Below are 23181 nucleotides of genomic sequence, written 5' to 3'. Positions count from 1 at the left end.
CTCTCCCCCGGATTTATCACTAGTAGACAGTGAATCTTATAACACGATGGAAGCAAGAGCACTTTCTAAATGAATCACCTATTTTAGGTTCACATCTGTAGGAAACCTAGCAGAAGCGTTCCAGGGCCCTGTTTTAACAAGTCTTGGTACCAGACTGGAACAGCAGTTCTCTACCTGTGGGTCAAGACCCCTTTGGGGACAAATGACCCTTTAACAGGGGTAGCACGTCAGATATTTACATTATGGTTTACAACACCAGCAAAGTTATTGTTATGAAGTGGCAACAAAAATGATTTTATGGTTGGGGGTCCCCACAACACGAGGAACTGTTTTAAAGGGTCCCAGTGTGAGGACGGCTGAGAGCCACTGCCCTAGAACAAGAACTGAATTTGGGCCACCCTTAGAACTTCATTATTTCCGGCAAAAATGCCTGCTAGGAATAGTTGAACTTCATAAAAACAGCGTCATTTTCTACTTAGATCTTGGAATTCAATATAACAGGGTTGGAACTGATTTCACATAATCTGGTTTGGAAATGAACTTATCAAATCTAACCAGCCTGTGGCATTATAAAAATAAAAAATACAGTAATGTTAACCAGTTTCTGTAAAATTCCTTTAAAAGTATTTTACCAAAATAAATACCTTTGGTTAAAAGACAAAAATAAAACCGTCAGAACAAGGGCCCCCATGGCCACCGACATGCTTTCAGCTGATCTGCAGGGCACACCTGTGGCTTCTGTCCTAACTTCCAACTCTTCTCAGTGACGTTAGGGCTTTGCTTGCACAGCACAGTTACAGAAAGCCCAGCTTCCCTCGGCTGTGTTCTGTAGTGTGTATGAGTATCTTGTCTGTGCGCTGTGGGTGTGCTTGGTGACTTGGTAAGGCATCAGATTCCTGGAACTGGAGTTACATAGAGTGCTCTGAGCTGCCATGTGGGTGCTGGGAACTGAATCTGGGCCCTGGTGCTCTTAACCACCGAACGAACGTCTGGTTCTCTTTCTCTGTCATGGTGCTGTGCTACAATGAGGTAGAGGACACATGAGTTTGGAAAACCTCCTCTTAAAGTCCCAGTGCTGGGAACTTCCTGTCCCTGGACTCACTCTGCTCTGGGCTTAGGGCTTCTTCATCCCTCCAGAATCACCAGCAATTACTCTTAGGAGAAGCGGAGAGATCTGAGGTCCCAAGTTGGTTTGCTCTCCACTGAGCAGATCCAAGTTACCTTCTCTGCCTACATTGTCTGCATTCACCATCCAAACAAAAAGCTCTGCAATCAGTCTGACCTGCAGTTTAAATTTTGACCATTTCATGTCCTATGGTACATCACTCTAACTATTTTAGTTTCCTTATATGAAAAAAGAAAGAGCCCACTGCATATAAGATTGCTTTGCACATTAGAGCAAAAAGTTCATATCAAATGTTTAACTTAGTGACTGACACACAGAAGCACTAGCTCCAGAACTGTATCTTCATTAGTGACTAGACTAGTGTTGACTTCTGAAAGGGAAAGGAGGATTCTAATGTTGCAGCCTTAATTTAGTCAAAGCATCTTATTGATTCAATTCTACACAAGTGTTTGAAAGCTCTCTAACTGGTATAGCTTCTCAATATTCACTTTCTTTTATACCACTCTACCTTCAGTGATGGAAACAGCAACTCAAGACACAAACACCTGACCACTAACGTATCACATACAAACACACCCCTTGTCAGGCTGGGGAGATGGCTCAGTGGGTAAGAATGCTTGCAGTACAAGTGTGACGACCTGAGTTCAAATCCCCATCACCTATGTAATAGCAAGGCATGCCTATGAGATAGAGGAAGATACCTGACATCTTTGTCTGGTCCTTGCCTCTGCATCCGTGTGGATGGTCATGTGCACACCCTCACAAGTGTACATACACCATATGCACACACCCAAACCAAACCAAACCAAACCACCCAAACAAAGACACTCAATGTCCACAGCAGACTCTCTGTAAGAAACAGTCAATCTTTCTCTCTCCCTTCCCCCACTCCTATTTTTTCCCTTCCTCCCCACCCTTCTTCCTGGCCAGCACTTTCCCACTGAGCTAAATCTCTAGGCCTAAGAAGGACCTTTTATGAAGAAGGACAGAAGCTCTGAATGCTGACCAGTAAGGGCGGAGCTGACGTTTGTAAGATTAGAGACAAAGTCCAGTCAGAGTCCTTGGGGTAATCCAGAAGGGTAGAGCGATGCGGAGAAATTGCCAGGTGCACTGATTCTGAATTGACCTCAATTATTCTGACAGTACTGAGGGCCTGCTCTCTGTGAGAGTCAGTCTGAGGAGGAAGCCACTGGCTGAGGTTCAAGGCCGCCTGCTTTCTCTTAAACTGTCACTTCTAGAAGTGGGAGGGAAGGTGCACTTTCTAGTCCTGGAATGCTGTGGTCTCCACTGAGTTGTTCTTTGCGACTATAAATACAAGTCGAGCTCCACCCAAGGACTGGCTTTAATCAGAAAGATTACATTTATTTCTTTGTAACTAAATCATAAAATACCAAGACACTTAACAAAACCAGATTAAGGATTTTTTTTTTTTTTTTGACTTTTAGAAAAACAAATTTTTTTTTTGGATAAAAGAAAAAAGTAGTCAATATGTTCTGATTATATCCAACAAGCAAAATGTTTAAAGCTGATGATATGAGGCGGTTTACAGCATGGATGAGTACAAGGCAGGCCATAAGAAAAAGTGTTAACCTAACTATATTGCAATTTTCCTTGGATTTGTTCTGAGGCCAGGATCTCTATGTGTGACCCAAACGTAACCAAACATCCTACACCCTGCCTGCCATTTTGCAAAGATGAATAAGGTATTAGTAAAGCAAGCAGGAGGAGGCTAGCGAGGAGACTCAGTGGGGGAAAGGGCTGCCTGCAAACCTCAGGACTGAGTGTGACCTCTAGAACTCACCACTGGAAACACAAGCCAAGCTCACACACACACACACACACACACACACACACATGCACGCTCATACAGACACATATACACATACACACAATACATACACACATACACACACATACATACACATACGTACATACACACATATATACACACATATAGACACATATACACACATACATACACATACATACATACACACACATACACACACATACATATAACTATGAAAATAATAAAAACTTAAAGCAGGACCGAGATGACTCAGTGAAGAGCGGCAGCTGCTCTACCAGATGACCCGGGTTCAATCCACAGCACCCATGTGGCAGCCCACGACTGCTTATACTCCAGTCTTAGGGGATCTGACACCCTTACACCAATGCACATGAAATAAATTATGTATAATTTATTAAAAAAAGGAATGTGAGGGTTCCCTCCGGTCTGGGCCTGAACACGGAGGAGATCCCAGGCGGCAGCTCTGCCCTCAATCTCAAAGAACGCAGAGGAAACGGGGCTCACAGGAGCTCTAACCTGGGCAGTATCTTAGGTAAGCAGACAGCAACTCCACCCCAAACAGGGAGTAACTGGGACCCAGGAAGTCACTCCTGGCCTGGAGCACTAAGCAGATTTTGGGCCCCAGCTCTAACCCCAGTAGTAACATCCACTCCACACAGTTCTGATACAACCAAGATAATAGGAAAGACAGGCTCCAGTCAGAGACAGGGCAGGTAGCACTAAGGAGATCCAGATGGCAAAAGGCAAGCGCAAGAACATAAGAATCAGTAACCCAGGGTACTTGGCATCATTAGAACTTAGTTCTCCCACACAAGGAAGTCCTGAATTCCCCATATCACTAGGAAAGCAAGATTCAGATTTAAAATCCCTTCTAATGATGATGATAGAGGACTTTAAGAAGGACATAAATAACACTCTCAAAGAATTTAAGGAGAACACAGGTAAACACGTAGAAGCCCTTAAAGTGGAAACACAAAAATCCCTTAAAGAGTTACAAGAGAACACAACCAAACAGGTGAAGGAATTGAACAAAACCATCCAGGACATAAAAATGGAAGTAGAAACAATAACGAAATCACAAAGGGAGACTACGCTGGAGATAGAAAACCTGGGAAAGAAATCAGGAGTCACAGACACAAACATCACCAACAGAATACAAGAGATAGAAGAGAGAATCTCAGGTGCAGAAGATACCATAGAAAATATTGATAAAACTGTCAAAGAAAACGCAAAATGCAAAAAGCTCTTAACCCAAAATATCCAGGAAATCCAGGACACTATAAGGAGACCAAACCTAAAGATAATAGGTATAGATGAGAGTGAAGATTCCCAACTTAAAGGGCCAATAAATATCTTCAACAAAATTATAGAAGAAAACTTCCCTAATCTAAAGAACAAGATGCCCATAAACTTATAAGAAGCCTATAGAATGACAAATAGACGAGACCAGAAAAGAAATACCTCCCGTCACATAATAATCAAACACCAAGTGCACAAAACAAAAAAAGAATATTAAATGCAGTAAGGGAAAAAGGCCAAGTAATATATAAAGGCAGACCTATCAGAATTACACCAGACTTCTCACCAGACACTATAAAAGCTAGAAGATGCTGGACAGATGTCATACAGACCCTAAGAAAACACAAATGCCAGCCCTGGCTACTATACCCAGTAAAACTCTCAATTACCATAGATGGAGAAACCAAGATATTCCATGACAAAACCAAATTTACACAATATCTTTCTACAAACCCAGCATTACAAAGGATAATAGCAGGAAAGCTCCAATACAAGGAGGGAAACTGTACCCTAGAAAGAGCAAGAAAGTAACCCTCTTCCAACAAATACAAAAGAAGATAGCCACACAAAGAAAACTTCACCTCTAATAACAAAAATAACAGGAAGCAACAATCACTGTTCCTTAATATTTCTTAACATCAATGGACTCAATCCACCAATTAAAAGACATAGGCTAATGGACTGGATACATAGACAGGACCCAGCATTTTGCTGCACACAGGAAACCCGCCTCAGCGACAAAGACAGACTCTACCTTAGAGTAAAAGTCTGGAAAACAATTTTTCAATCAAATGGCCCTAAGAAACAAGCTGGAGTAGCCATTCTAAAATCTCCAGCCTGAGAACACAAAGGGAGGGACTCATGGCTCCACCTGTATAGGTAGTTGAGGGTGGCCTTGACAGGCATCAGTGGAAGTGGAGGGCCTTGGTGCCTGAAAGTTTGGACTCCCAAGTGTTGGGGGAATTTGAGAGCAGGGAGGCGAAAATGGGAGGATGGTGGGAGCACACCCTCATAGAAACTACCAGAATATATGGATTAGACATGACAGAGGCAGGCCACCAGAAGACTAGATTCCAGAATTCAAACAAAAAATTATCTTGATACTAAAATTTGTTTTGAGAATTGTATATTGCAGAATACACAGTCTTGGTGTATCTACTCATCAAGTGAGCTGAGCAGACCTGCTCGAACCTCTGATGTCCTGGAATTCCAGCTGGAAGAAGTAAAGACACAGACGTCAGAGGCTTATCAATTTACTCCTCCCCCCAACCCCTCTTCTAATATCTCAATGCCCATAATCAGCTTGAAGAAGTTAATGAAGAGTCAGCGCCCCTATTCCCTGGGCTTGGAGACTGAGATGGTTAATATTGGGCTGTCTTTCTAGGGAAAAGTAGTGGTTTTGGTGGAACAGGGAGGATTAGCTAGGATTTATTGCATAGCCATAACCTATTCGTAGAAATATGCATGATTGTCATTAAGATGAAGTTATAATTTCTTAAATGGTACAAAATTTACTTTGATTTCAAATTTAAGGTTTTCATTGGTATGAGCTTAAAGTGAGATTAATTTTGTTACTCTCATAGGCATTATGCCTATGTAACAGATTTAGGAATACAAGGCTAGACCCAGTCCTTCTTTAACTTTTTTAACTGATTCAAGATGGTTAGCCTGTGAGTTAAGGGCAAATTCATGGCTCTGAGTTTATTGTTAGGGTGCTTTCTATATTTTATTTAGAAATAGCTGAGAGGAGTTAGCAGACAACAGTCCAGATTGCCTTACATGGATAGTTGGTTTTCAAAACGTCAGAAATCCACAGAATTGACGTTACAAACATTTCTGTATAAATGTTCATTTTGACTAGAGACCTGTCTGCTCCTGACAGCTTCCTGTCTTAGATTCTAAGAAAAAATTGAGCATCTTTGGAGTTACTCCAGTTGTGGTAAGACAACCACCAGGCAAGAATTGCCTATTTCCATCTACAGACAAATCACTGTCCAGAAAAGGTCACACTTGCAGAATAGTCCACTGATTATATCTGCCAAGACAGAGTAATTAGCCCTTAATAATTCTGCATCACTAGGTCTGTCAGATGATCCTGGGCCAGAAGGCTGAAGATTGGATGCTCCAACGTTTTGTAGTATAGGGACTGTCCAGGTGTTCAGCGGTCTCTATAATTTGGCTAAGTTTTAGAAGCTATGCTTTGTGCTTCCCATAATTTCAGTTAACTCAGTCATTCTGGATTTCTGATGGGGTTGAAGACTTATAGTCTCATAGCCAATCCTTGCTATTTACTTTGAGAGAAAAGATTTGAGAGGATGGTTTTCAAGCTGACGTTCATTCTAAAGCCAAGAAAAAAAGCCACTTCAGAACTAAGTGTTTTAGTTAGGAGAGATGACAGAGGTTCTGGTTAGTCAACAAAATGATGGACTTGAGTATTAAGTCTATCTTGCACCTTACTGACACAGATTGGTATAGTTGTGCTCTAATTGTATTTTAAGAGAAAAGTTTTATTTTAACAGGAAGGGTGATATGTAGGAGGAGCTAAGGTGGGAGGAGTAAGGAGAGGAGGAGCTAGGTGACAAGAGGCAGGAGGGGGGGAACATGGAGGCGGATGTTTGCATGTCTTTGCCAGTCAAAGACAGTTGGTATATCTAGGTTGGGTATTGGGTTACACTTCTGATTGTATGGGCATCTTGTTATCGAGCATTACCAAACTTACAAAGCCTTTGATTAACATTAAAAAAATAGTATAAAAGCAAAAAGGAGAAGCGGGGATGGGATAGGGGTTTTCTGGGGCGTGGGGTGGAAATGGGGAAACGGGATGGCATCTGAAATGTAAATGAAATATTCAATAACGAAAAAAAAAAAAGTTAAAAAAAAATAAGAAAGTGAGATGTGACAGTGTGACAATGATCATGACCACAAACAACAACAAACCAAGTTCAAATCCATGTACTTTTGGGAGATTCTCCAGATTGCGAAGAATCATTATACATGTTTAGATTTCCATTTCCAAACTGTCAGTATTTACATTATTAAAACACCGGCTGGAAGACATGAAAACTGTGATGTATTATCAAGCTTTGGCTATGGTTTTTAATTGCTTGTCTCATAAGTCAGGTTTTCTTCAGACGGAAACTCACCATTCCCACACTCGCAGGCTTTTATCATCAGATGTGCTCACAAATCTCCGGTTTTCATCAACAAAGACAATCGTGTTGACAGCCCCCAGATGCCGGTCGTACTCCTGAACAATCTCTCCACTGCGAATGTCCCACTGTGCAGCAAAAGGGAAGGCACACAGAGGTGAGCGGACTCATGAAAAAAGCCAGATACACTTCGGCACTGAAGACTCCTCACACTCCATGTGTATGAACTGACTGCTGCCTTCTAAGCACGACAAGAGGGGACCCTCGGCGTGGCAGACCTCAACCAAATGAATGCTTTGTTCTCTCTCCTCATACAGTCTAAAGCTCACACACCCTGACAGACATACTGAAAAAGACTTACCTGGACGATCTTTTTATCAGACATTCCTGCCACAAAGAGATTTTGCTTATCTTCATCGGGATTGAACTTGACACAGTAGGGTACTTTGCGGTTTGTAAATCTTGATATACACTGTCCTAGACCAAAGAGTCAAATTAAACAGAAACATTAAGTGTGACTTCCAGAAGATGACAGTGGCACGAAGACCTAATGAGTAGTCCTTACTGACTGACTTTGAGGATGGGCAGCTTGACTCTTAAAACCACTACATTGGTACTTTTCATAGATTTGTTTTTAAAATGATTACAAATATTTTTTTCAGGGGCTGAGAAGATGCCTCAGTTGGTAAGAATGTTTTCTGTGTGAGTGTGAGGAGTTGTGTTTGAATCCCCAGCATCATATCAATAGCCAGGCACTGCCGAGCATGTCTGTAAACCCAGCACTGGGGACAGACACATGAATCATGGGAGCTTGCTGGCTGGCCAGTGTGGCAAAACTGGTAAGCTTTCAATTCAGTGAGAAACCCTACTTCAAGGCAATAAAGTAGACACACACAGAGACAGACAGACAGACAGACACACACACACACACACACTCCCCCAAAGCAATGTATCATCCCATCAGTTACAGAGACAAGTTCTGATGACATCACTGCAGTGGGATATTTTGAGAACAGACAGCATTCGTGGTACAAGCCACGAGCGTGTGCAGCTCAGCACATCAAGCTGTGTTTGGAGGAGGCATCATTTCACCAGGGGACCACTCTTTGCACAGAAACGTGTGCTGGGGAGAGCAGGACACACTCACCTGTCTCGGTGTCCCAGAGTTTCAGGTACCTGTCGTAGGCCGCACTGAGGAACTGTGTCCCCGCAGTGTTGAAGCAAATGTCTCTCACGGCTTTACTGTGACCTAGAGGTGGAGCCAGAAGCTACAGTGAGGAGAGGAGCAGCATCACAAGGAAGTTAGACAGTGGCCTCAGGGGCTTCCTGACAGGCTGGGGAGGGGCTGCTGCTATTCCTTCAAGGTGCTCTGCAGGTGGGTGAACTGAGAAAAGCTGCTTCCCATCTTTTTAATATGCAGTACGCACTGATGACCACCCAGCCACAGACTTGTTGAGCCCCACAGTTCTGATGAGACCTGGAGGCTCACTTTCAGTTTCCTCAGCTTGTTGGAAGGAAAAGCAAAGTGACCCAAACCCAAGTTCAGGAAGCTGTAGCTCTCCTTCAGTAACTGTGTATTTTGGTCATCACCACTTAAGTTCATAGAAATTGACTCAAAACTACAGTGTTAGCTGTATTTTCTAAAAGATGTTATTCTCAAACTAAATTAATTTCAGGGCACTGATTACACTGTACTTAGAAGTCAAACCAGCCAGACCAATCCATTTTCTCACAGTTCTGAGGAAAACTGTAAACTGCAGCTAATCCAAAGCAGACATCCCATCTTTTCACTAGAACCAGGACACAGATAATTTCACAAAATGTACACTGCTCCAATCGTCAACCATGGGCTGTTTCCCAGAACCACCCCCAGCACAGAACTCCTGTCAGGCAGGTGCCCCGCAGCAGGCGCCATGGCAACAAGCGTGGCAACCAGGAGGCCCTCCACAGAGCAGCTATTTGTAGAGAATTCTAGATTCCCCCTGAAGAATGTTCTGGCGGTACAGATGAGGCTGATGGAGATCAGATCCCCCGTATATGAGGGACATTTTATGCCCCTGGAGACAGTTAACGGTTTCCCTAGAAGTCTTGTGTGCTGGTGTGGTATCTTGGTATCTATTTGCAGAGTACCCACACATGGATAGCACAGCATGGGAGAACAGACTCCCACTATCATCTAAAAACAGACCCACTGTGATCTGCAGCCCTTCCATTTGGTACACTTAAATTTGAAAAAAGTAACAAGAAGCGACAAGGACAGAGGCATCCAGAAGGCCACTCGGCACACAGCCTGCCCTTCCTTGGTCCACTTCTCATCTTCAAGGAGCTTTCTCAGTCACGTTTCTGAGGCTTCAGCTGCTAGTTCCCGACCCTGTTTTAAAGCTCCGCCCACGGCTACTGGACAGCTTCACTAGATGCTCAGACTCAACAAGCCCAACCTTACGTCCCCACCCTTACTAAATCCCCACCCTTACTAAACCGTTTACACAAGTGTTCGTTCATCAGCTGCCCCGCCCAGGAGTCGTGGAGGGTTTCTGCCCTGTGTCACTCACATCCTGTTACTGGATCTCATTACGTTTTCTCTTCTTACCATTTTTCAACGGAGACTAACAAAATAGTTGTGTTGTCTCTTTTCTTCCTTCTAGGCTTGCCTATCAGAGAGTGTCCCCCAGATTGCCACATAATCTTTGTAGTCTTCCAATCCCATTACTTTCTTTCTAGTAAGGGCTGTTAAATGGCTCTTCAGTGCCATTACAGGACGCAGCCTCTTTCATTAGCGGCACGCCGGCTCTCCGCACTGACTGCCTTCTATCGCTATCCACACTATCCCTCTCCTCTACCCTGGCAGATCCTTACCACACGCCACCGTCCCTAAGGCAGAGCGCACTTTCTTGGCCTCCACCACTCTCCTTTCCTCGTCCTCCTTGCCTACCTAGAGAGATTTACTCCTTCACGGCTCAGCTCTGCCTGGGCAGACTTTCCTTCATATCAGGGCAGTAAAATGATTGCTGATGATGCTGTCTTTCTTGTGAAAGCATTCCTAAACAGATTTATAGGCAGCAAGAAAAAGAAATATTACCAATAAATGTTCTCAGACAGCGCCGGTCTCCATAAACTTCCCATAGCTGGAGAAAATAAAAAACACATGAAAATATTAATGTTTTCTTTATGGCGTCAGAAACTGGACCTCATGTATACTAAGAACGTACTCTGCCACCGAGCAAAGCTCCAGCCCCGGGGAGATCAAGCTTAATACAAGTTTTTATCAAACACCAATAGTCATTTGCTAGCTATGTGTGTGTACACATCTTTGTGGGCACAATGGATTTAATTACTAAATATTGCCTTGTTTACCAGTCTGTGTCCTACAGCTTGGACACAGGTATATACCAGCATTCTTTACACTTGAGGAGGTTTTCACACCAAAGCATCAAGAGGATTTAGCTGCACATAAAGTTTATCTGGGGATTTTCATTTTCTTACTGTTTTTTTCCCCTGTATTTTACGTATTTTTCTATGAGAAACAGTTTTACCTTTGTAAAAACTAATTTTAAAGGAATTAAATGCTACTAGGACTGCTGCTATGTACTACTTTAATATTGAAAAGTGTCTTTAAAAATATTTTCTGGGTAATATGTATAGAATCTCTATAAAAATTATCTACGGCTCACAATTCTAATCATATCTAAAGCAGATAAATACAAAGGTTTCAAAGCTATGCCATGCTTGTTTCCCTCACATTCATCCCTGATGGTGTTGCTCGCACTCTCAGACAGAAAACATTTCTGAGCACCTAATGCTAACCAGATAGAAGCCTCAGGTCCTGCCCATGACAGGCAAGACCTGCTCCCTTGCTCGGGACTGTTTTTTCCTCTTATGTCTTATGCTCGGCCAACCACTAAGCTGCAGCAGTTGCAGCACACAGTTTGGCCGCTTGGATCTCTTCACTCTCCCCAGCAGACTCTCCTCTCCCTGCCCCACTCCCCTTCCTTGGCCTTCCTGTCGGCAAGCATCCTCTAAGGCTGGAACTTGCTCTGTGCTGCCTGTGTTGTGGTTATTTACATCAAGATGCAATGACCATTCCCAGAACAGCCCTAATTTCAAGCCTTTGATATTATAATCCCTCTGCATGTAACAGTTTCCTAATTGAAGTCTATAGATGTCAGCTACATTCAACTTTCTGTTTTGTTCCCTGATCCAAGGGAAGATTGTAATCTCAATGGATAAAGTGAAAGTTAAAGAAAATTGGAGATTTTCTGAGAAACCGTTTTAATCAGAGACAAACTGTTTCTCTCACGAATGCCTGAGTGGCTGCTCCCGTGAAAAGCAGTGGCTCTATACACTGATAGCAGTCATCAATATTTAAAAAGGATAAAGCCTTAACAATCGGACTCTCCAAGCCACCAGAATACTGTAGGGCTGGTATTTATTGAGCAATGATCTGGATGCAGAAGAGACACAAAGATACCAACTATTCTTTAAAACCTAAGGTTTCAAAACCGCTCTGTTCATATGGAGTTGACAAGAGCGACAGCTCGCTTCCCCGCCTCACTCCATCTGGGAGGAAGGTTCAGATGGCGCTTGTTTCCTGTGAGCACCGAGAGCAGAGATAGCAGAGGGCACTGCTGGTTGGTGTCCCAGTGTTCAAAAGGGAAGGATAAAAAAAGTTATACTGTTTACTCTCTAGATGTGGGGTTTCCATCATGTCTCTTCTCCCTCAGCCAGTCTGAGGAACAAACTCAGTTACATATCCATAACCTCCATAAAAAATGCATTATTCCTGATTCAATATTTATGTGCCCAATGCCAACGTGATTGCATTCCACCCTAATCAGCTGTCTAAGCAGTAAAGAGAGTCCAGCCAGTCGGCCCACAGAGCCATGCCTGAGTCTACAGTGTGGAAGCAGCCCGTAAATAGCGACACCATAGGGCTGAGGAGAGAATAATTCGCCTCTAGTTGCCTAACAACCACAGACTTGCTTATGATTAACCAAGCACTGGCTCTGCGGCACGCTCAGGTGAATGAAGACTCACCTTAATTTTACAGTCCATGGAGCAAGACAACAGCAAATGTCCGGAGAGAGGAAAGAGCCTGACGGCACTGACACCCTAGAAAAAGACAGCACGAAGCACAAGAGACAATTGGCTACTTTTCTTTATTCCGACCCTCATGTTCTAGACTAGCCTTCATCAGTGTTCTGAGAGGCCTCACTGGACACTAAGCCACTGAAGGCTTCTTATCCGCACTTCCTCATGCTGAGCCAGGCAAATGGCTCCAGGCCATTTCTTTCCCTTTCTGTAGTCCCCTGTTCTTGGCAAAGATCTGGAAATTGACAGCTGCCACGGTGCAGATGACAAAAAATATGAGCCTCTAACGTTTGCTAGTATCTCACTTGGCACTATTTTAAACTTGACCTTGGATCTGATGGCAAGGAAGGTCTACTCGCTGACATGTAATAACCCAGGAACCAAAGCAACCTAACCGAGGCCAAGCAGCAGACTTGGTACCATCTGCCCGTTATTCACTGTGTGGTGCCAAGAGAAAGCAGACGGCAGCAGGAACTTGTGGGGAAAGGGACAAGAAACAATATGGGGGTGGACACTGACCCATAAAGCTTACGTCATGGCCAACCTGGACGGCCTGGAAGGCTGGAACCTCCAGAGCCCGTCTCACATCTACCTTGACTCTGATGTCCCTACTCTGTCTGCCTGCCCTGTATCAGCAGCTGAAGCTTTGCACTGGCTTCTCCTTGGGTCATGCAATGACAACATTCAACTGCCTTACCTTTGTGTGTCCAGACCACACATGAATTTGTTTTTTGGGAAGGTAACATTTTTCAGGTGGCACAGACGACCGCAGGTTAACGCCAACATCCTGAGGTATGTGAAGGTAGGACCTGCCTTGATAGTCATACATTTCTTTAACTACAACAAAAGGTCGAAAGAAAGCCATAAATAAACATAAAGCATAGTCATTAAATCTTAAAACAGTAACAAATTCTCTGGTCTACTGTCCATGTTGAGACTTAGGTAAGGGCACGCTGATGGGGTTAAATGTCAGCACCATGAGTCGGCTGAAGTAGGCCTTGGAGTTCTCTCTATCACTACACTGGAAGGTCGTGGTTTAGACTTTCTAATACTCAAGAGGTAAGAGACCTTACATAAGATCTATGGTTCTCTCAGTCGGCCACAGGCTCTGGTGACAACGACTTCACTGCAATACGGTTACGAGGGAAGAGAAGATCACACTTAGGCCTCAGAGTCCCTGTTTTAGACTTCACAAAGCCAAGTGTCAGCACTCCTTTCTCCACCTTATTATTCTCCACCAAGTGTCAGCACTCCTTTCTCCACTTTGCCCATCGGCTTCCTTTACATCTGTCTGCCTTTCTTGTTTGCAGGGCAAACCTTACAGGAAACGTTACCGTTACCGGGTGGCACGGCACTCTGTCTGTGACTCCTGTAACATCAACCCTGCTCACAGAAGCCTCCGCTCACAGTTTACACTATCATCATACACTGCACATTGCAGTGCTCGTGCTGTACACTTTATGTTGTTCTAGACACATAATGGTTTCATTTTGGAAAACAAAGACTTTCAATTTTCCTACCAAATTCCTTAGCGTGTACTCATCTGTGCAGTCTACCTTTGGATTGTGTTTGTTTGGTTTAAAAAGCTGCTATTTGAGTGGTTGGTTGAAGATTCATTAAAAATTACTAAATCAGTTCTGGCTTGGAATTTGGACAGATTTTCCAACAACTTCTCAAATGGTCCTAAATATTCGTCTACTATTTTGTACTATGTGTTCATGCAAAATGGTGTTCTTAGAAGTGATGACCGTAAAATCAAAATATTGATCAAGTCTGAAAAACACTAAAATGCTCTCCACCTCCCACAGTATCAAATATTCAACCAAGATTTAGTTCTTATGTCAAAGTCAATAAGAACGTTCACTGATTTCATTAGTATGAAAATTCATTTTCATCTTTGTTAGTCTCTGCTTATGGGGCCTACAGTTTTAAGCACCACAGCACTAACCAGATGCCTTAGAAATAAAACTGAAGTTTGTGAAACCAGTTGGTCTCCTGAAGCCTCAGGACTTGAAGTGACAAAGTTCCATGTCAGTACTGAGCCATCGTTAGCCATTCATTGTCTAAGCTTCTGGTCATCAGCACGTAATTTCCTAACTGTAACAGTTCTCAATGAACGTGTACATCACAGTCCGTTTGTAAGTCTGTGATCTCTAATCTATTCATATGGAAACAGCTTCTTCTTTAAGAGTGACTGTACTAGATGATGAGCCATGAGCATTTGGCTTGGATTAAACATGAAATAACTGATACACATAAGGAATCTACTTTATTTTAGGAAATAACTTATGGACTATTGGAGTTTCTTCTTTACATGTTTTTAAAATTCCACTGATACTTTTTTTGTTTGTTTGTTTGTTTTTTTGTTTTTTTTGAGACAGGGTTTCTCTGTGTAGCTCTGGCTGTCCCAGAACTCACTCTATAGACCAGGCTGGCCTCGAACTCAGAAATCCTCCTGCCTCTGCCTCCCAAGTGCTGGGATTAAAGGCGTGCGCCACCACTGCCCGGCCCACTGATACTTAAAAACAAAAATTTCTGGGCTTATCATTAATTATGTTACATTTTCCCTTTTAGTAGTATAAAAGGTCTATGGTGATTTCTTTCAGATGCAAAGTGTTCTTAATATAATGCTTTATATTATAATATATAAATTATAAATGCTTTATATTTATAATATAACATAACAGCAGCCAACAGTACAAGCAATTGGTATAATATGGAGTGAGAAAAAACACAACAGATTTTCATGAAAATACAGATGATTGAAAACCATACTACCATGTAAGATTGTCTTCTCCTCCCCAGGTTTCTCTTCTTCCTGTTTGCCTTTTTTCTGCCTCTTTGCTGTGATTTCATCCAATTCCTTTTGTTCTTCCTAAGAAAACAAAGCAGTGAACTTTAAAATGAGCGCCTGAAATCCCATCATGCCCACTGCAGGCGGATATCCACCCTTTATACTGCGGTTCACAAACATGTCTCCTAGGACAGCAATGGCAACTCTGCCACAACCAGAGACGATCACCTCTTATACAGATCACAAGATGGTATTAAACACATGCTCGACAATATTTTAAAATTAACACACACACACTTCTGGAATGCCTAGAAATACATTTATCATGTTGTGCTAATTATGCAAACGACAAGCCTTCTGAAAGCCTGGTGTCGGCGGACACTGAGTTTAGGGCACAATCCTGTTTTTACTGAGTTGCTTTTACGTTGTCAAGACAACAAAATAAAGAGCAATTATGGATTTGAGACTAACTATTTTGGGGAGATCTGGGAAGGGAAGACAGGGAAACAGCAAATTTTATCTATAATAAACAGGTCCAGGTATGTTATCTCAAGGCAGACAGCAGCATATACATGCTACAAAGTTAAACAGATGTAGCAACAGCTGGAACACCACTGTCATACGGACAAAGTGGTCTTCATCTTGTCAAGCACTGTGCTTCAGAACCCGACACAGTCCCTGGCTCTCAGAGACAGTGCGTTACAGGTGGGCAAAAAGTCTGTACTTTTATTTTAAAAAACTCCACAAGGATCTTTTAAAAAATAACATAGATAAAACTTATAAGATTTTAAAAATAACTTAGTAAGTGAAGTCACTACCAATCCCAGCGTGAGAGCAAGGCTGACTCTAGTAACAAGGTCAGGGATCGGGAAGGACAGCAGGTAGGGGACCTCTGAGTGTTAGTAATGGTAATTACACTAAAAAATGGCTCCACAGTCTACATAAGTCAAAAGAGCATAGGAGACAATATGACAGAAAAAAAAGGCAAATTCAAATATTGCAAAGAAAAGCAAAGAAATTTTATTATATTTTCTCAGTCAGTTAAGGCTGAGAAATTCTGATGAGTCATGGGTTCTCAAGGGAAATCTCACATTTATCAACACAGACAAGACTGGTAGAGAAGCACACATTGGAACTGACAAGGAAAACATCAAAGCTTACTTCTGAAGGCTTGGCCACATCTTTTTCATCCACATATTTTGCCCACGGTCCCAAGAAACCATCAATATTAGATGCATCGTTTTCTTTGAACTTTTTCCTCTTTTCTGTTTTCTTCTGACCGGTTTCAAATACAGTTAAGCCTGCATTAACAACAAACATAAAGGGAGTGAGCAGGCCCATTCTCTTTAGAAATACCAGCACATATGATTTTATATGGTTACAGCAGGGCTAAGCAATCAACCCCAAAGATCTGACTCTGTCACAGACCCACGTGTGCTGACAAAAAGAAACTTATGATTATTATTAAAGTTATTATTATTAGCTTAAGAAGGAGAACAGCTGCTGCTTGTCAGGAGACACAGGAAGTAAGGCATCACCAGTTTGCTAGTCTAGGCCTCTTAAAGACTCATGACAGAAGCTGGGGGAGGGGAAGAACTGCTCAGTCCAGGCGCCTTCTTAATGAATCAAAAACCAGTGTTGGTGGACTTTTTGTTTTGTTTTCAGAGATACAGTCTCATGTAGCCTAGGATAGCCTTAGCTGGGATAATTGGCATGTACTATCATGCCTAGCAAGATATAGCAACTCTGAAAACAAAATAAACTAATTTATCATTTAAAAATGGAATTAAACTACAGCAAATGCTTACTAATTTATTCTTACTTCATGTGCATACAACAATACAAATCAAACAGGGTTTCATAGAATCTGATATTACTTCCACAGGATGTCAACCTAAATGTGGCCTCCGGTGGCATCAGCTTTAAAAGGAAGTGACAAAGGATGATGGTTTTGATTTTGATTTCGTCATTAGGTGAAGGCTGCATACTGTTTGCATCCATTAAATTCAAAGACGTATTTGAGCATCGTAACCACAAGCTAAGGATGAAAAACAGTAATGGAGAGAAAAAGCCCATTTATATAAACTCAAAGCAGTGTTCACTGGGCTCTATGTTACAACAAAGCAATTAAAGTTCCATTTCAATACCACTTCATGCATATTTGTAAGACAGTTTCATAATAAAGGTTATCCTTGTACAATTACTACATTTTATTTTAGTGGCATCTTATAAGTAAATATTCTGATGATCTTGGAACAAAGGTGGCACTTAGGCTATGACGGTTTGTCTCAGGAGCCCAAGTACTAAGTGAACATGAACGTGAGTATGCTTTAAACGACACTGAACATCTGCTATTACAGCAACTTGTCACAATTATTGTTAACACACACATAGTATAGAATTTCTCAGTAAGAAAGGCCAATTGCCAGATTTACCTATGTATTAATTGTAACAGACTGATCTGTAGAGGCTGGGGTGGTGCCAAGTACTCAAAATCACGTAAAGATGAGTGGCCACAGTGAGCTGTACACAGTGACTGTTCTAAGCTCTACTGCTCTGGCCTAGATCACTCCATTTCTTCAACTTAAAGAAATACAGGCGCTAAACCAAATGCTAGTTTTCCCCACCGACTGATGCCTGCAGGACACTGTAATCGCTTCCTCCAAGGTCATTACCTTGATTCTTCTCAGCCTCTTCCACAGAGCCAATGTATTTAGCAGACACTTGGTGATTATCTAACGAAGGGTCCAGTGCGTAGCCTGAAAGCAAAAAGGTACAAATGACTGACCCCCTTTTACAGCTCCCTCTATTGCTGCCCGCAAACACCCGTTTCATATTTTCCTTTCCAGATAACAGAGTGTCTCTAAGGATGGGGCCTTTCTTTCTGGATTCCGTTTTCAATTACAATGCTTAACCCACATGTCAGGCTGGACCACGAAAGACTGGAGAAGAGGAAGCAGCATTTCTTAGGATGAATCTCACAAATAACCACTGCAGCACTAAGGGCCTTTCCAGCTGTGAATTTAAAGTTCAGTTTCAAATCATCCCAGAGCTTAAAAATATAGGTGCATTATGTGTTCAGAAAGCTAGAAGCTATTTTCTTGTCCTTCTTGTTAATAAATATTATAGTTAATTATTAAACTGAAAAAGAAATCAAATGAGAAATTATAAATAAGATACAGCTATTAATTGGGAAATACCCTTCTCAGTAAGGGTAGTCTTCTATGTTTCTGTAATAAGAGAAGAAAGGCTATCTGCTGGCACACGAATACAGTCCTTCAGCCAGTCACACAGTACATAGCTGCATGTATTAGTGGTCTTCATTAGCCAAAGGGAACCAAGGAAAAGAAAGAATACGCACACTCAGATTTCTCAAGTGGATGTGCTTTTACAATAAAGTTTTGGTAAATAAGTCTTCATAATAAAGCAGCATATTCATATGAGCGAGCCAGATGACCAGCCTGTCCTATAGCCCCATGCCAATAGCCATGAAGACCACCCCTGCACTTCTTAAAGGGACATACTTCTTAGAGGACAGATTTAACATTTAGTTTTTTCAGTTGAAGATTGAAATGAATTTCTTTGGGGAAACAAAAAGATTTGGTGTAAGGTATACCTTTAAAACAGGCCAAGAATGTCGGAGTCCAAATCACCCTTACAATACCAGATTAGAACCAACAGCTGGATATTAGCTCGTTTGCATATAGTTTTCTCTTTTTTCCTCCTTTAAAATATGTTCTTAGCCAGAGGACAGATCTCGATTGCCAATGACTCTGCTTTGAGTCTGTGTAATGGGTAAACTGAGGCAGGCAGCTATTGGGGTTCAATGCTTAGAACGGCTCACTGGGGTAGATCCAGGTATCTACAGGGGCTGCTGCCAAAAGCAGCCAGTGATTAGAGAAGCTGTTCAGCAGACTTTCTGTTCTGAGGGAACAGTTGAATTTACTGGGGCTGGCACTCTCTGTGGCCAGTGGACTCTTTTAACTCCTTGGGTCCAGTGAGAAAGAAGGAAAGAGAGAAAATTCACATGCACAGACACACCCAGACACACACACACACACACACACACACACACACACACACACACACGATGAAACAAAAGGTAGAGTCCAATATCTTCATACACACAAATATACATGCATACACACACACACACACACACACACACACACATATGTATACAAACTTACAGACATATACATATTCACACATAGAATGGCTAGAGCAAAGCTCCAGCAAGCAGGCTGTAGGTATTCCACACTTACATACATAAATACATACAATTGGTGGATGGAAGGAACCATGTTCCAACCCCCATTCACAGAAACTTTACACATACGCATAGTTGATGGATGGGAGAGACAACATTCCAGCCATATCACACCACTCCTCACCTTACCAAACCTCACCACACCACACCAAACCTCACCACACCACACCAAACCTTACCAAACCACACCACACCAAACCTTACCATACCACACCTTACCACACCAAACCTTACCACACCAAACCTTACCACACCACACCACACCAAACCTTACCATACCACACCACACCTTACCACACTATGCCATACCATATTTTATTCTTTCTCCATAGCTTACATATCCCAGCAAAATCTTTCAAGCAGTATATAACTACAGTGTGATTATGTGCTAATTTTCTTCTAGTAAATGGTTATGAAAAAACAATATGCTTTCCAATACCTATATAAGAAAATAACATTACACAGTGTAGGTAAAGAAAACAAATTATCCTCAAAAACCCATGTACATACATAACCAAGCAACTTGTTATAGATTAATAAAGTGTAGGCCAGCAGGGGGGTTTTCTCAGCCAGTTTCTCTTACTGGCAGGCAGCAATTTGTGGTTACAAAGAAAGAGGTAATAATTTTACTATTTATCTTTAAAAGTGATCTTGTAAGAATCTTAAAAGAATCACAAATCTAAACTTCTATATAAAAATCAGTCATAGCTACCTTAAACCCTCAAAATGCACACCTACTCATGAGCACTTCGTAATAAATCATATCAGGAAGCTAAGGGCAAACCTTTTTTAATTTGAAAAGTGGATGTCAATACAATTTATTATTATTATTAAATCTTGCTTTGTTTTAAGGAGACTTAAGCTATCTAAATTATTACACATGGCCTCCAAAAATCTATGAAAACAAAAACTTTAAGTCTGCCTTAGTATAGGCTAGAACATATAAATTCATGAGCTAAGTTCTTGTTTACAGTTTTCGTGTGAGGGTGTTCCGTCCGCATGAGTGTCTATGAGCCATGCGAGTGCCTAATGCCACAGAAGGACGAGGAGGGCTCTGGGTCCCCTGGAAGTAGAGTTACACACAGTTGTGAGTCACCATGAGGGGGCTGAGAAGTGAACTCAGGTCTCCTGCAGGAGTAGTTAGTGTTCTTGGCTGAGCCACCCTTTGCCCTAGCCCTCTGCTGCTAACCAGCACAGACAAGACTCAATGGCTCCTGGTTTTGTTTTGTTTTTTTAATTTAATTTTATTTTTTTAAGACAGAGTCTCTATAGCTTAGTTTTTAATATCACTGTAGGCTTACAATGGATTCTTTCTAGAAGCAATGGGTACAAAGTGAATTTGTAACCATTTTATTGTACTAGGTGTCAATGAAATCTTTTAGGGTTATTTTAATAATATGCAGTCCTTTTGGTTGTTGTTTGTTTTTGAGACAGGAGTTCACATAGTCCAGGTTGGCCTAACTCTCTATGTACCAAGGATGACCCTGAACTGCAGTTCTCAGGCCTGTAATTTTGGAATACTTGATTACAGGCATATGTCACCATATTACCCAAGATATGCTACACTGATGACTGAACCCAGGGCTTGTATCTGCTGGGCCAGCAGTCTGTCAACTGAGCCACACTCCCGGCTGGGATGAAGAGTTCACTGTGACTGTGACTTGCCATGGTAATCTATAACCTAACATATATATAATACATATATATATATATATACACATATATATATATATACACACATATATATACACACACACATATATATATATATATATATATATATATATATATATATATATATACATACATACACACACATAAATAAAAATATGAGTCCTTAACAGAGGCACTTTGTATTCTGGTTAACTTAATAAAATATCACCACTGAGGGAATACAGCTATTTTATACAATGAACTTGTTACTACTGTACTGGCTAATGTCCTTTAGTAATTAAGAGAAAATACTTAAGAAATAAGATTTGAGAAACAGGCCGGGCGGTGGTGGCGCACGCCTTTAATCCCAGCACTTGGGAGGCAGAGGCAGGAGGATTTCTGAGTTCGAGGCCAGCCTGGTCTACAGAGTGAGTTCCAGGACAGCCAGGACTATACAGAGAAACCCTGTCTCGAAAAACCAAAAAAAAAAAAAAAAAAATTTGAGAAACAGAAGAAAGTTATATAAGATAATGAATGTAATTTTTTCATATTATATTTTCATTAACAGCTCAATAATAATCTGCATGTGATGGAGATCTAATTACAAATGTTCATTACCAAGTACAATAACAAGGAACATTCTGGTTTTAGGACTACAGATTATTTTCAGTACTGAGAAAATCATAGAGGATTTAAAATAAGAGCTCAATGTCTGAGATCACTTCCCACTCAGTATTTATAGGTGAGCATAAGAAGGCACACAGTCTCTCTGATGAAAGATGAATAAATTTAAAAAGCTAGAAGACAAAATCAGTGATGGCATACATTCTATTAATAAAGGCAAACTTAGAACTGTTTACGTTTTTGTCACCGTCTTACCGTATGTGGCAAATGTCCTTCTCTGCTGTTCAAACATGAAGTCGTTGATGTGCGCCGGCTCTGCGTACCCCGAAAGCATATTTCTAGGGGCAGCCATTTGCTGTGTTCGAAAGGGATTTTCTGGTCCAAACTGCAATGTTATAAGGAAGGAAAAGACGGTTGCTGAAATTACAATGTATTTTCAACTCTAATCCACCAGGGCAGACTGACCTATTTGGGATCACGCCAGCTGCACATGGTTCAGTGTAACCAGGCAATGGCTGATCAGTGCTGTTCGGCAGCCCCTGGGACAGGAGGAGACAGCAGCTCACATAAAGTCCACCAGTGGATATGTATTTCAAGAGTTACATATTCACTCGTACTGCAGGAAGTCTTGTCTGAAGGCACTTCTCTGGATAACTGAGAATTACTAGAGACTCATGACTTGGGGTGATCTTTTCTCAATGACAGCACTGAAATACACCTTCTGTTTTAAAAGCCACGTTTTCATCTGCTACTTATGAGTTCCTCAAAGGTGGACACTCAGAGTCCTTTACATCACCACAGTGCAAGGCAAACAGAAAATACAGACATCATTAATCAAAACCCAATCCGAATCCTAGTGGAGGTACAGGACAGGAAACAAACTAAAAAATAAGTGTTTGACACATACTCAAAGAAGACAGACCATAAGCGTAAATAAAACTTATCTACTCTGAGAACTCACATTCACAAACTAAACAGTGGCACTATTACCTACTGGTTTATAACACAGTGGCTTACTGTACAGTTAGACAGGTGATTGCCCCACCACACATGACAAAGCCACGCATAAGGAGCCATTTTACCTGAGCTAGGGCCAAGTGGTACCACTTAGAAAAACCAAAGCTACAACAAACCTGAGTCTTAGTACCTTAAACCACTCCCTAAATGCGCAGCATAAAGTCTGATTTACAAGACACTTGATTAAGAAGTGCCACACTATGCTATGTTAGCCCTACTAAATAGTGCTATTAGAACAGACCCTGGAAAAACCACTCTGAGTCAGGGCTCCAGTCTTTAACTCAAGCTGCCCTTGGACTCCTGGAGCCTTTCTTTCTTGATTTCATATTTGTTTTTCTGAAGAGTACAGTG

At 41.6% G+C, this 23181-nt stretch overlaps 1 protein-coding gene across 1 annotated transcript in view; it reads right to left on the bottom strand.

Annotated features, from left to right (window-relative positions):
• The window catches only part of Cdc40 (cell division cycle 40), a 49104-nt gene that overhangs the window by 5706 nt on the left and 20217 nt on the right, over positions 1 to 23181 (bottom strand). The window contains exons 3-12 of the mRNA XM_034524713.2: positions 22069 to 22198; positions 17942 to 18025; positions 16428 to 16567; positions 15251 to 15347; positions 13170 to 13309; positions 12419 to 12493; positions 10464 to 10509; positions 8532 to 8633; positions 7746 to 7861; positions 7379 to 7512 (exon numbers count right to left, since the gene is read on the bottom strand). Coding sequence (XP_034380604.1) covers positions 7379 to 7512; positions 7746 to 7861; positions 8532 to 8633; positions 10464 to 10509; positions 12419 to 12493; positions 13170 to 13309; positions 15251 to 15347; positions 16428 to 16567; positions 17942 to 18025; positions 22069 to 22198 — 1064 coding nt within the window. The remainder of the gene's footprint in view (positions 1 to 7378; positions 7513 to 7745; positions 7862 to 8531; positions 8634 to 10463; positions 10510 to 12418; positions 12494 to 13169; positions 13310 to 15250; positions 15348 to 16427; positions 16568 to 17941; positions 18026 to 22068; positions 22199 to 23181) is intronic.

This window comes from Arvicanthis niloticus, chromosome 20 (assembly GCF_011762505.2).
Source record: "Arvicanthis niloticus isolate mArvNil1 chromosome 20, mArvNil1.pat.X, whole genome shotgun sequence".
Lineage (NCBI taxonomy): Eukaryota > Metazoa > Chordata > Mammalia > Rodentia > Muridae > Arvicanthis > Arvicanthis niloticus.
This window is presented reverse-complemented; position numbering and strand designations above follow the sequence as displayed.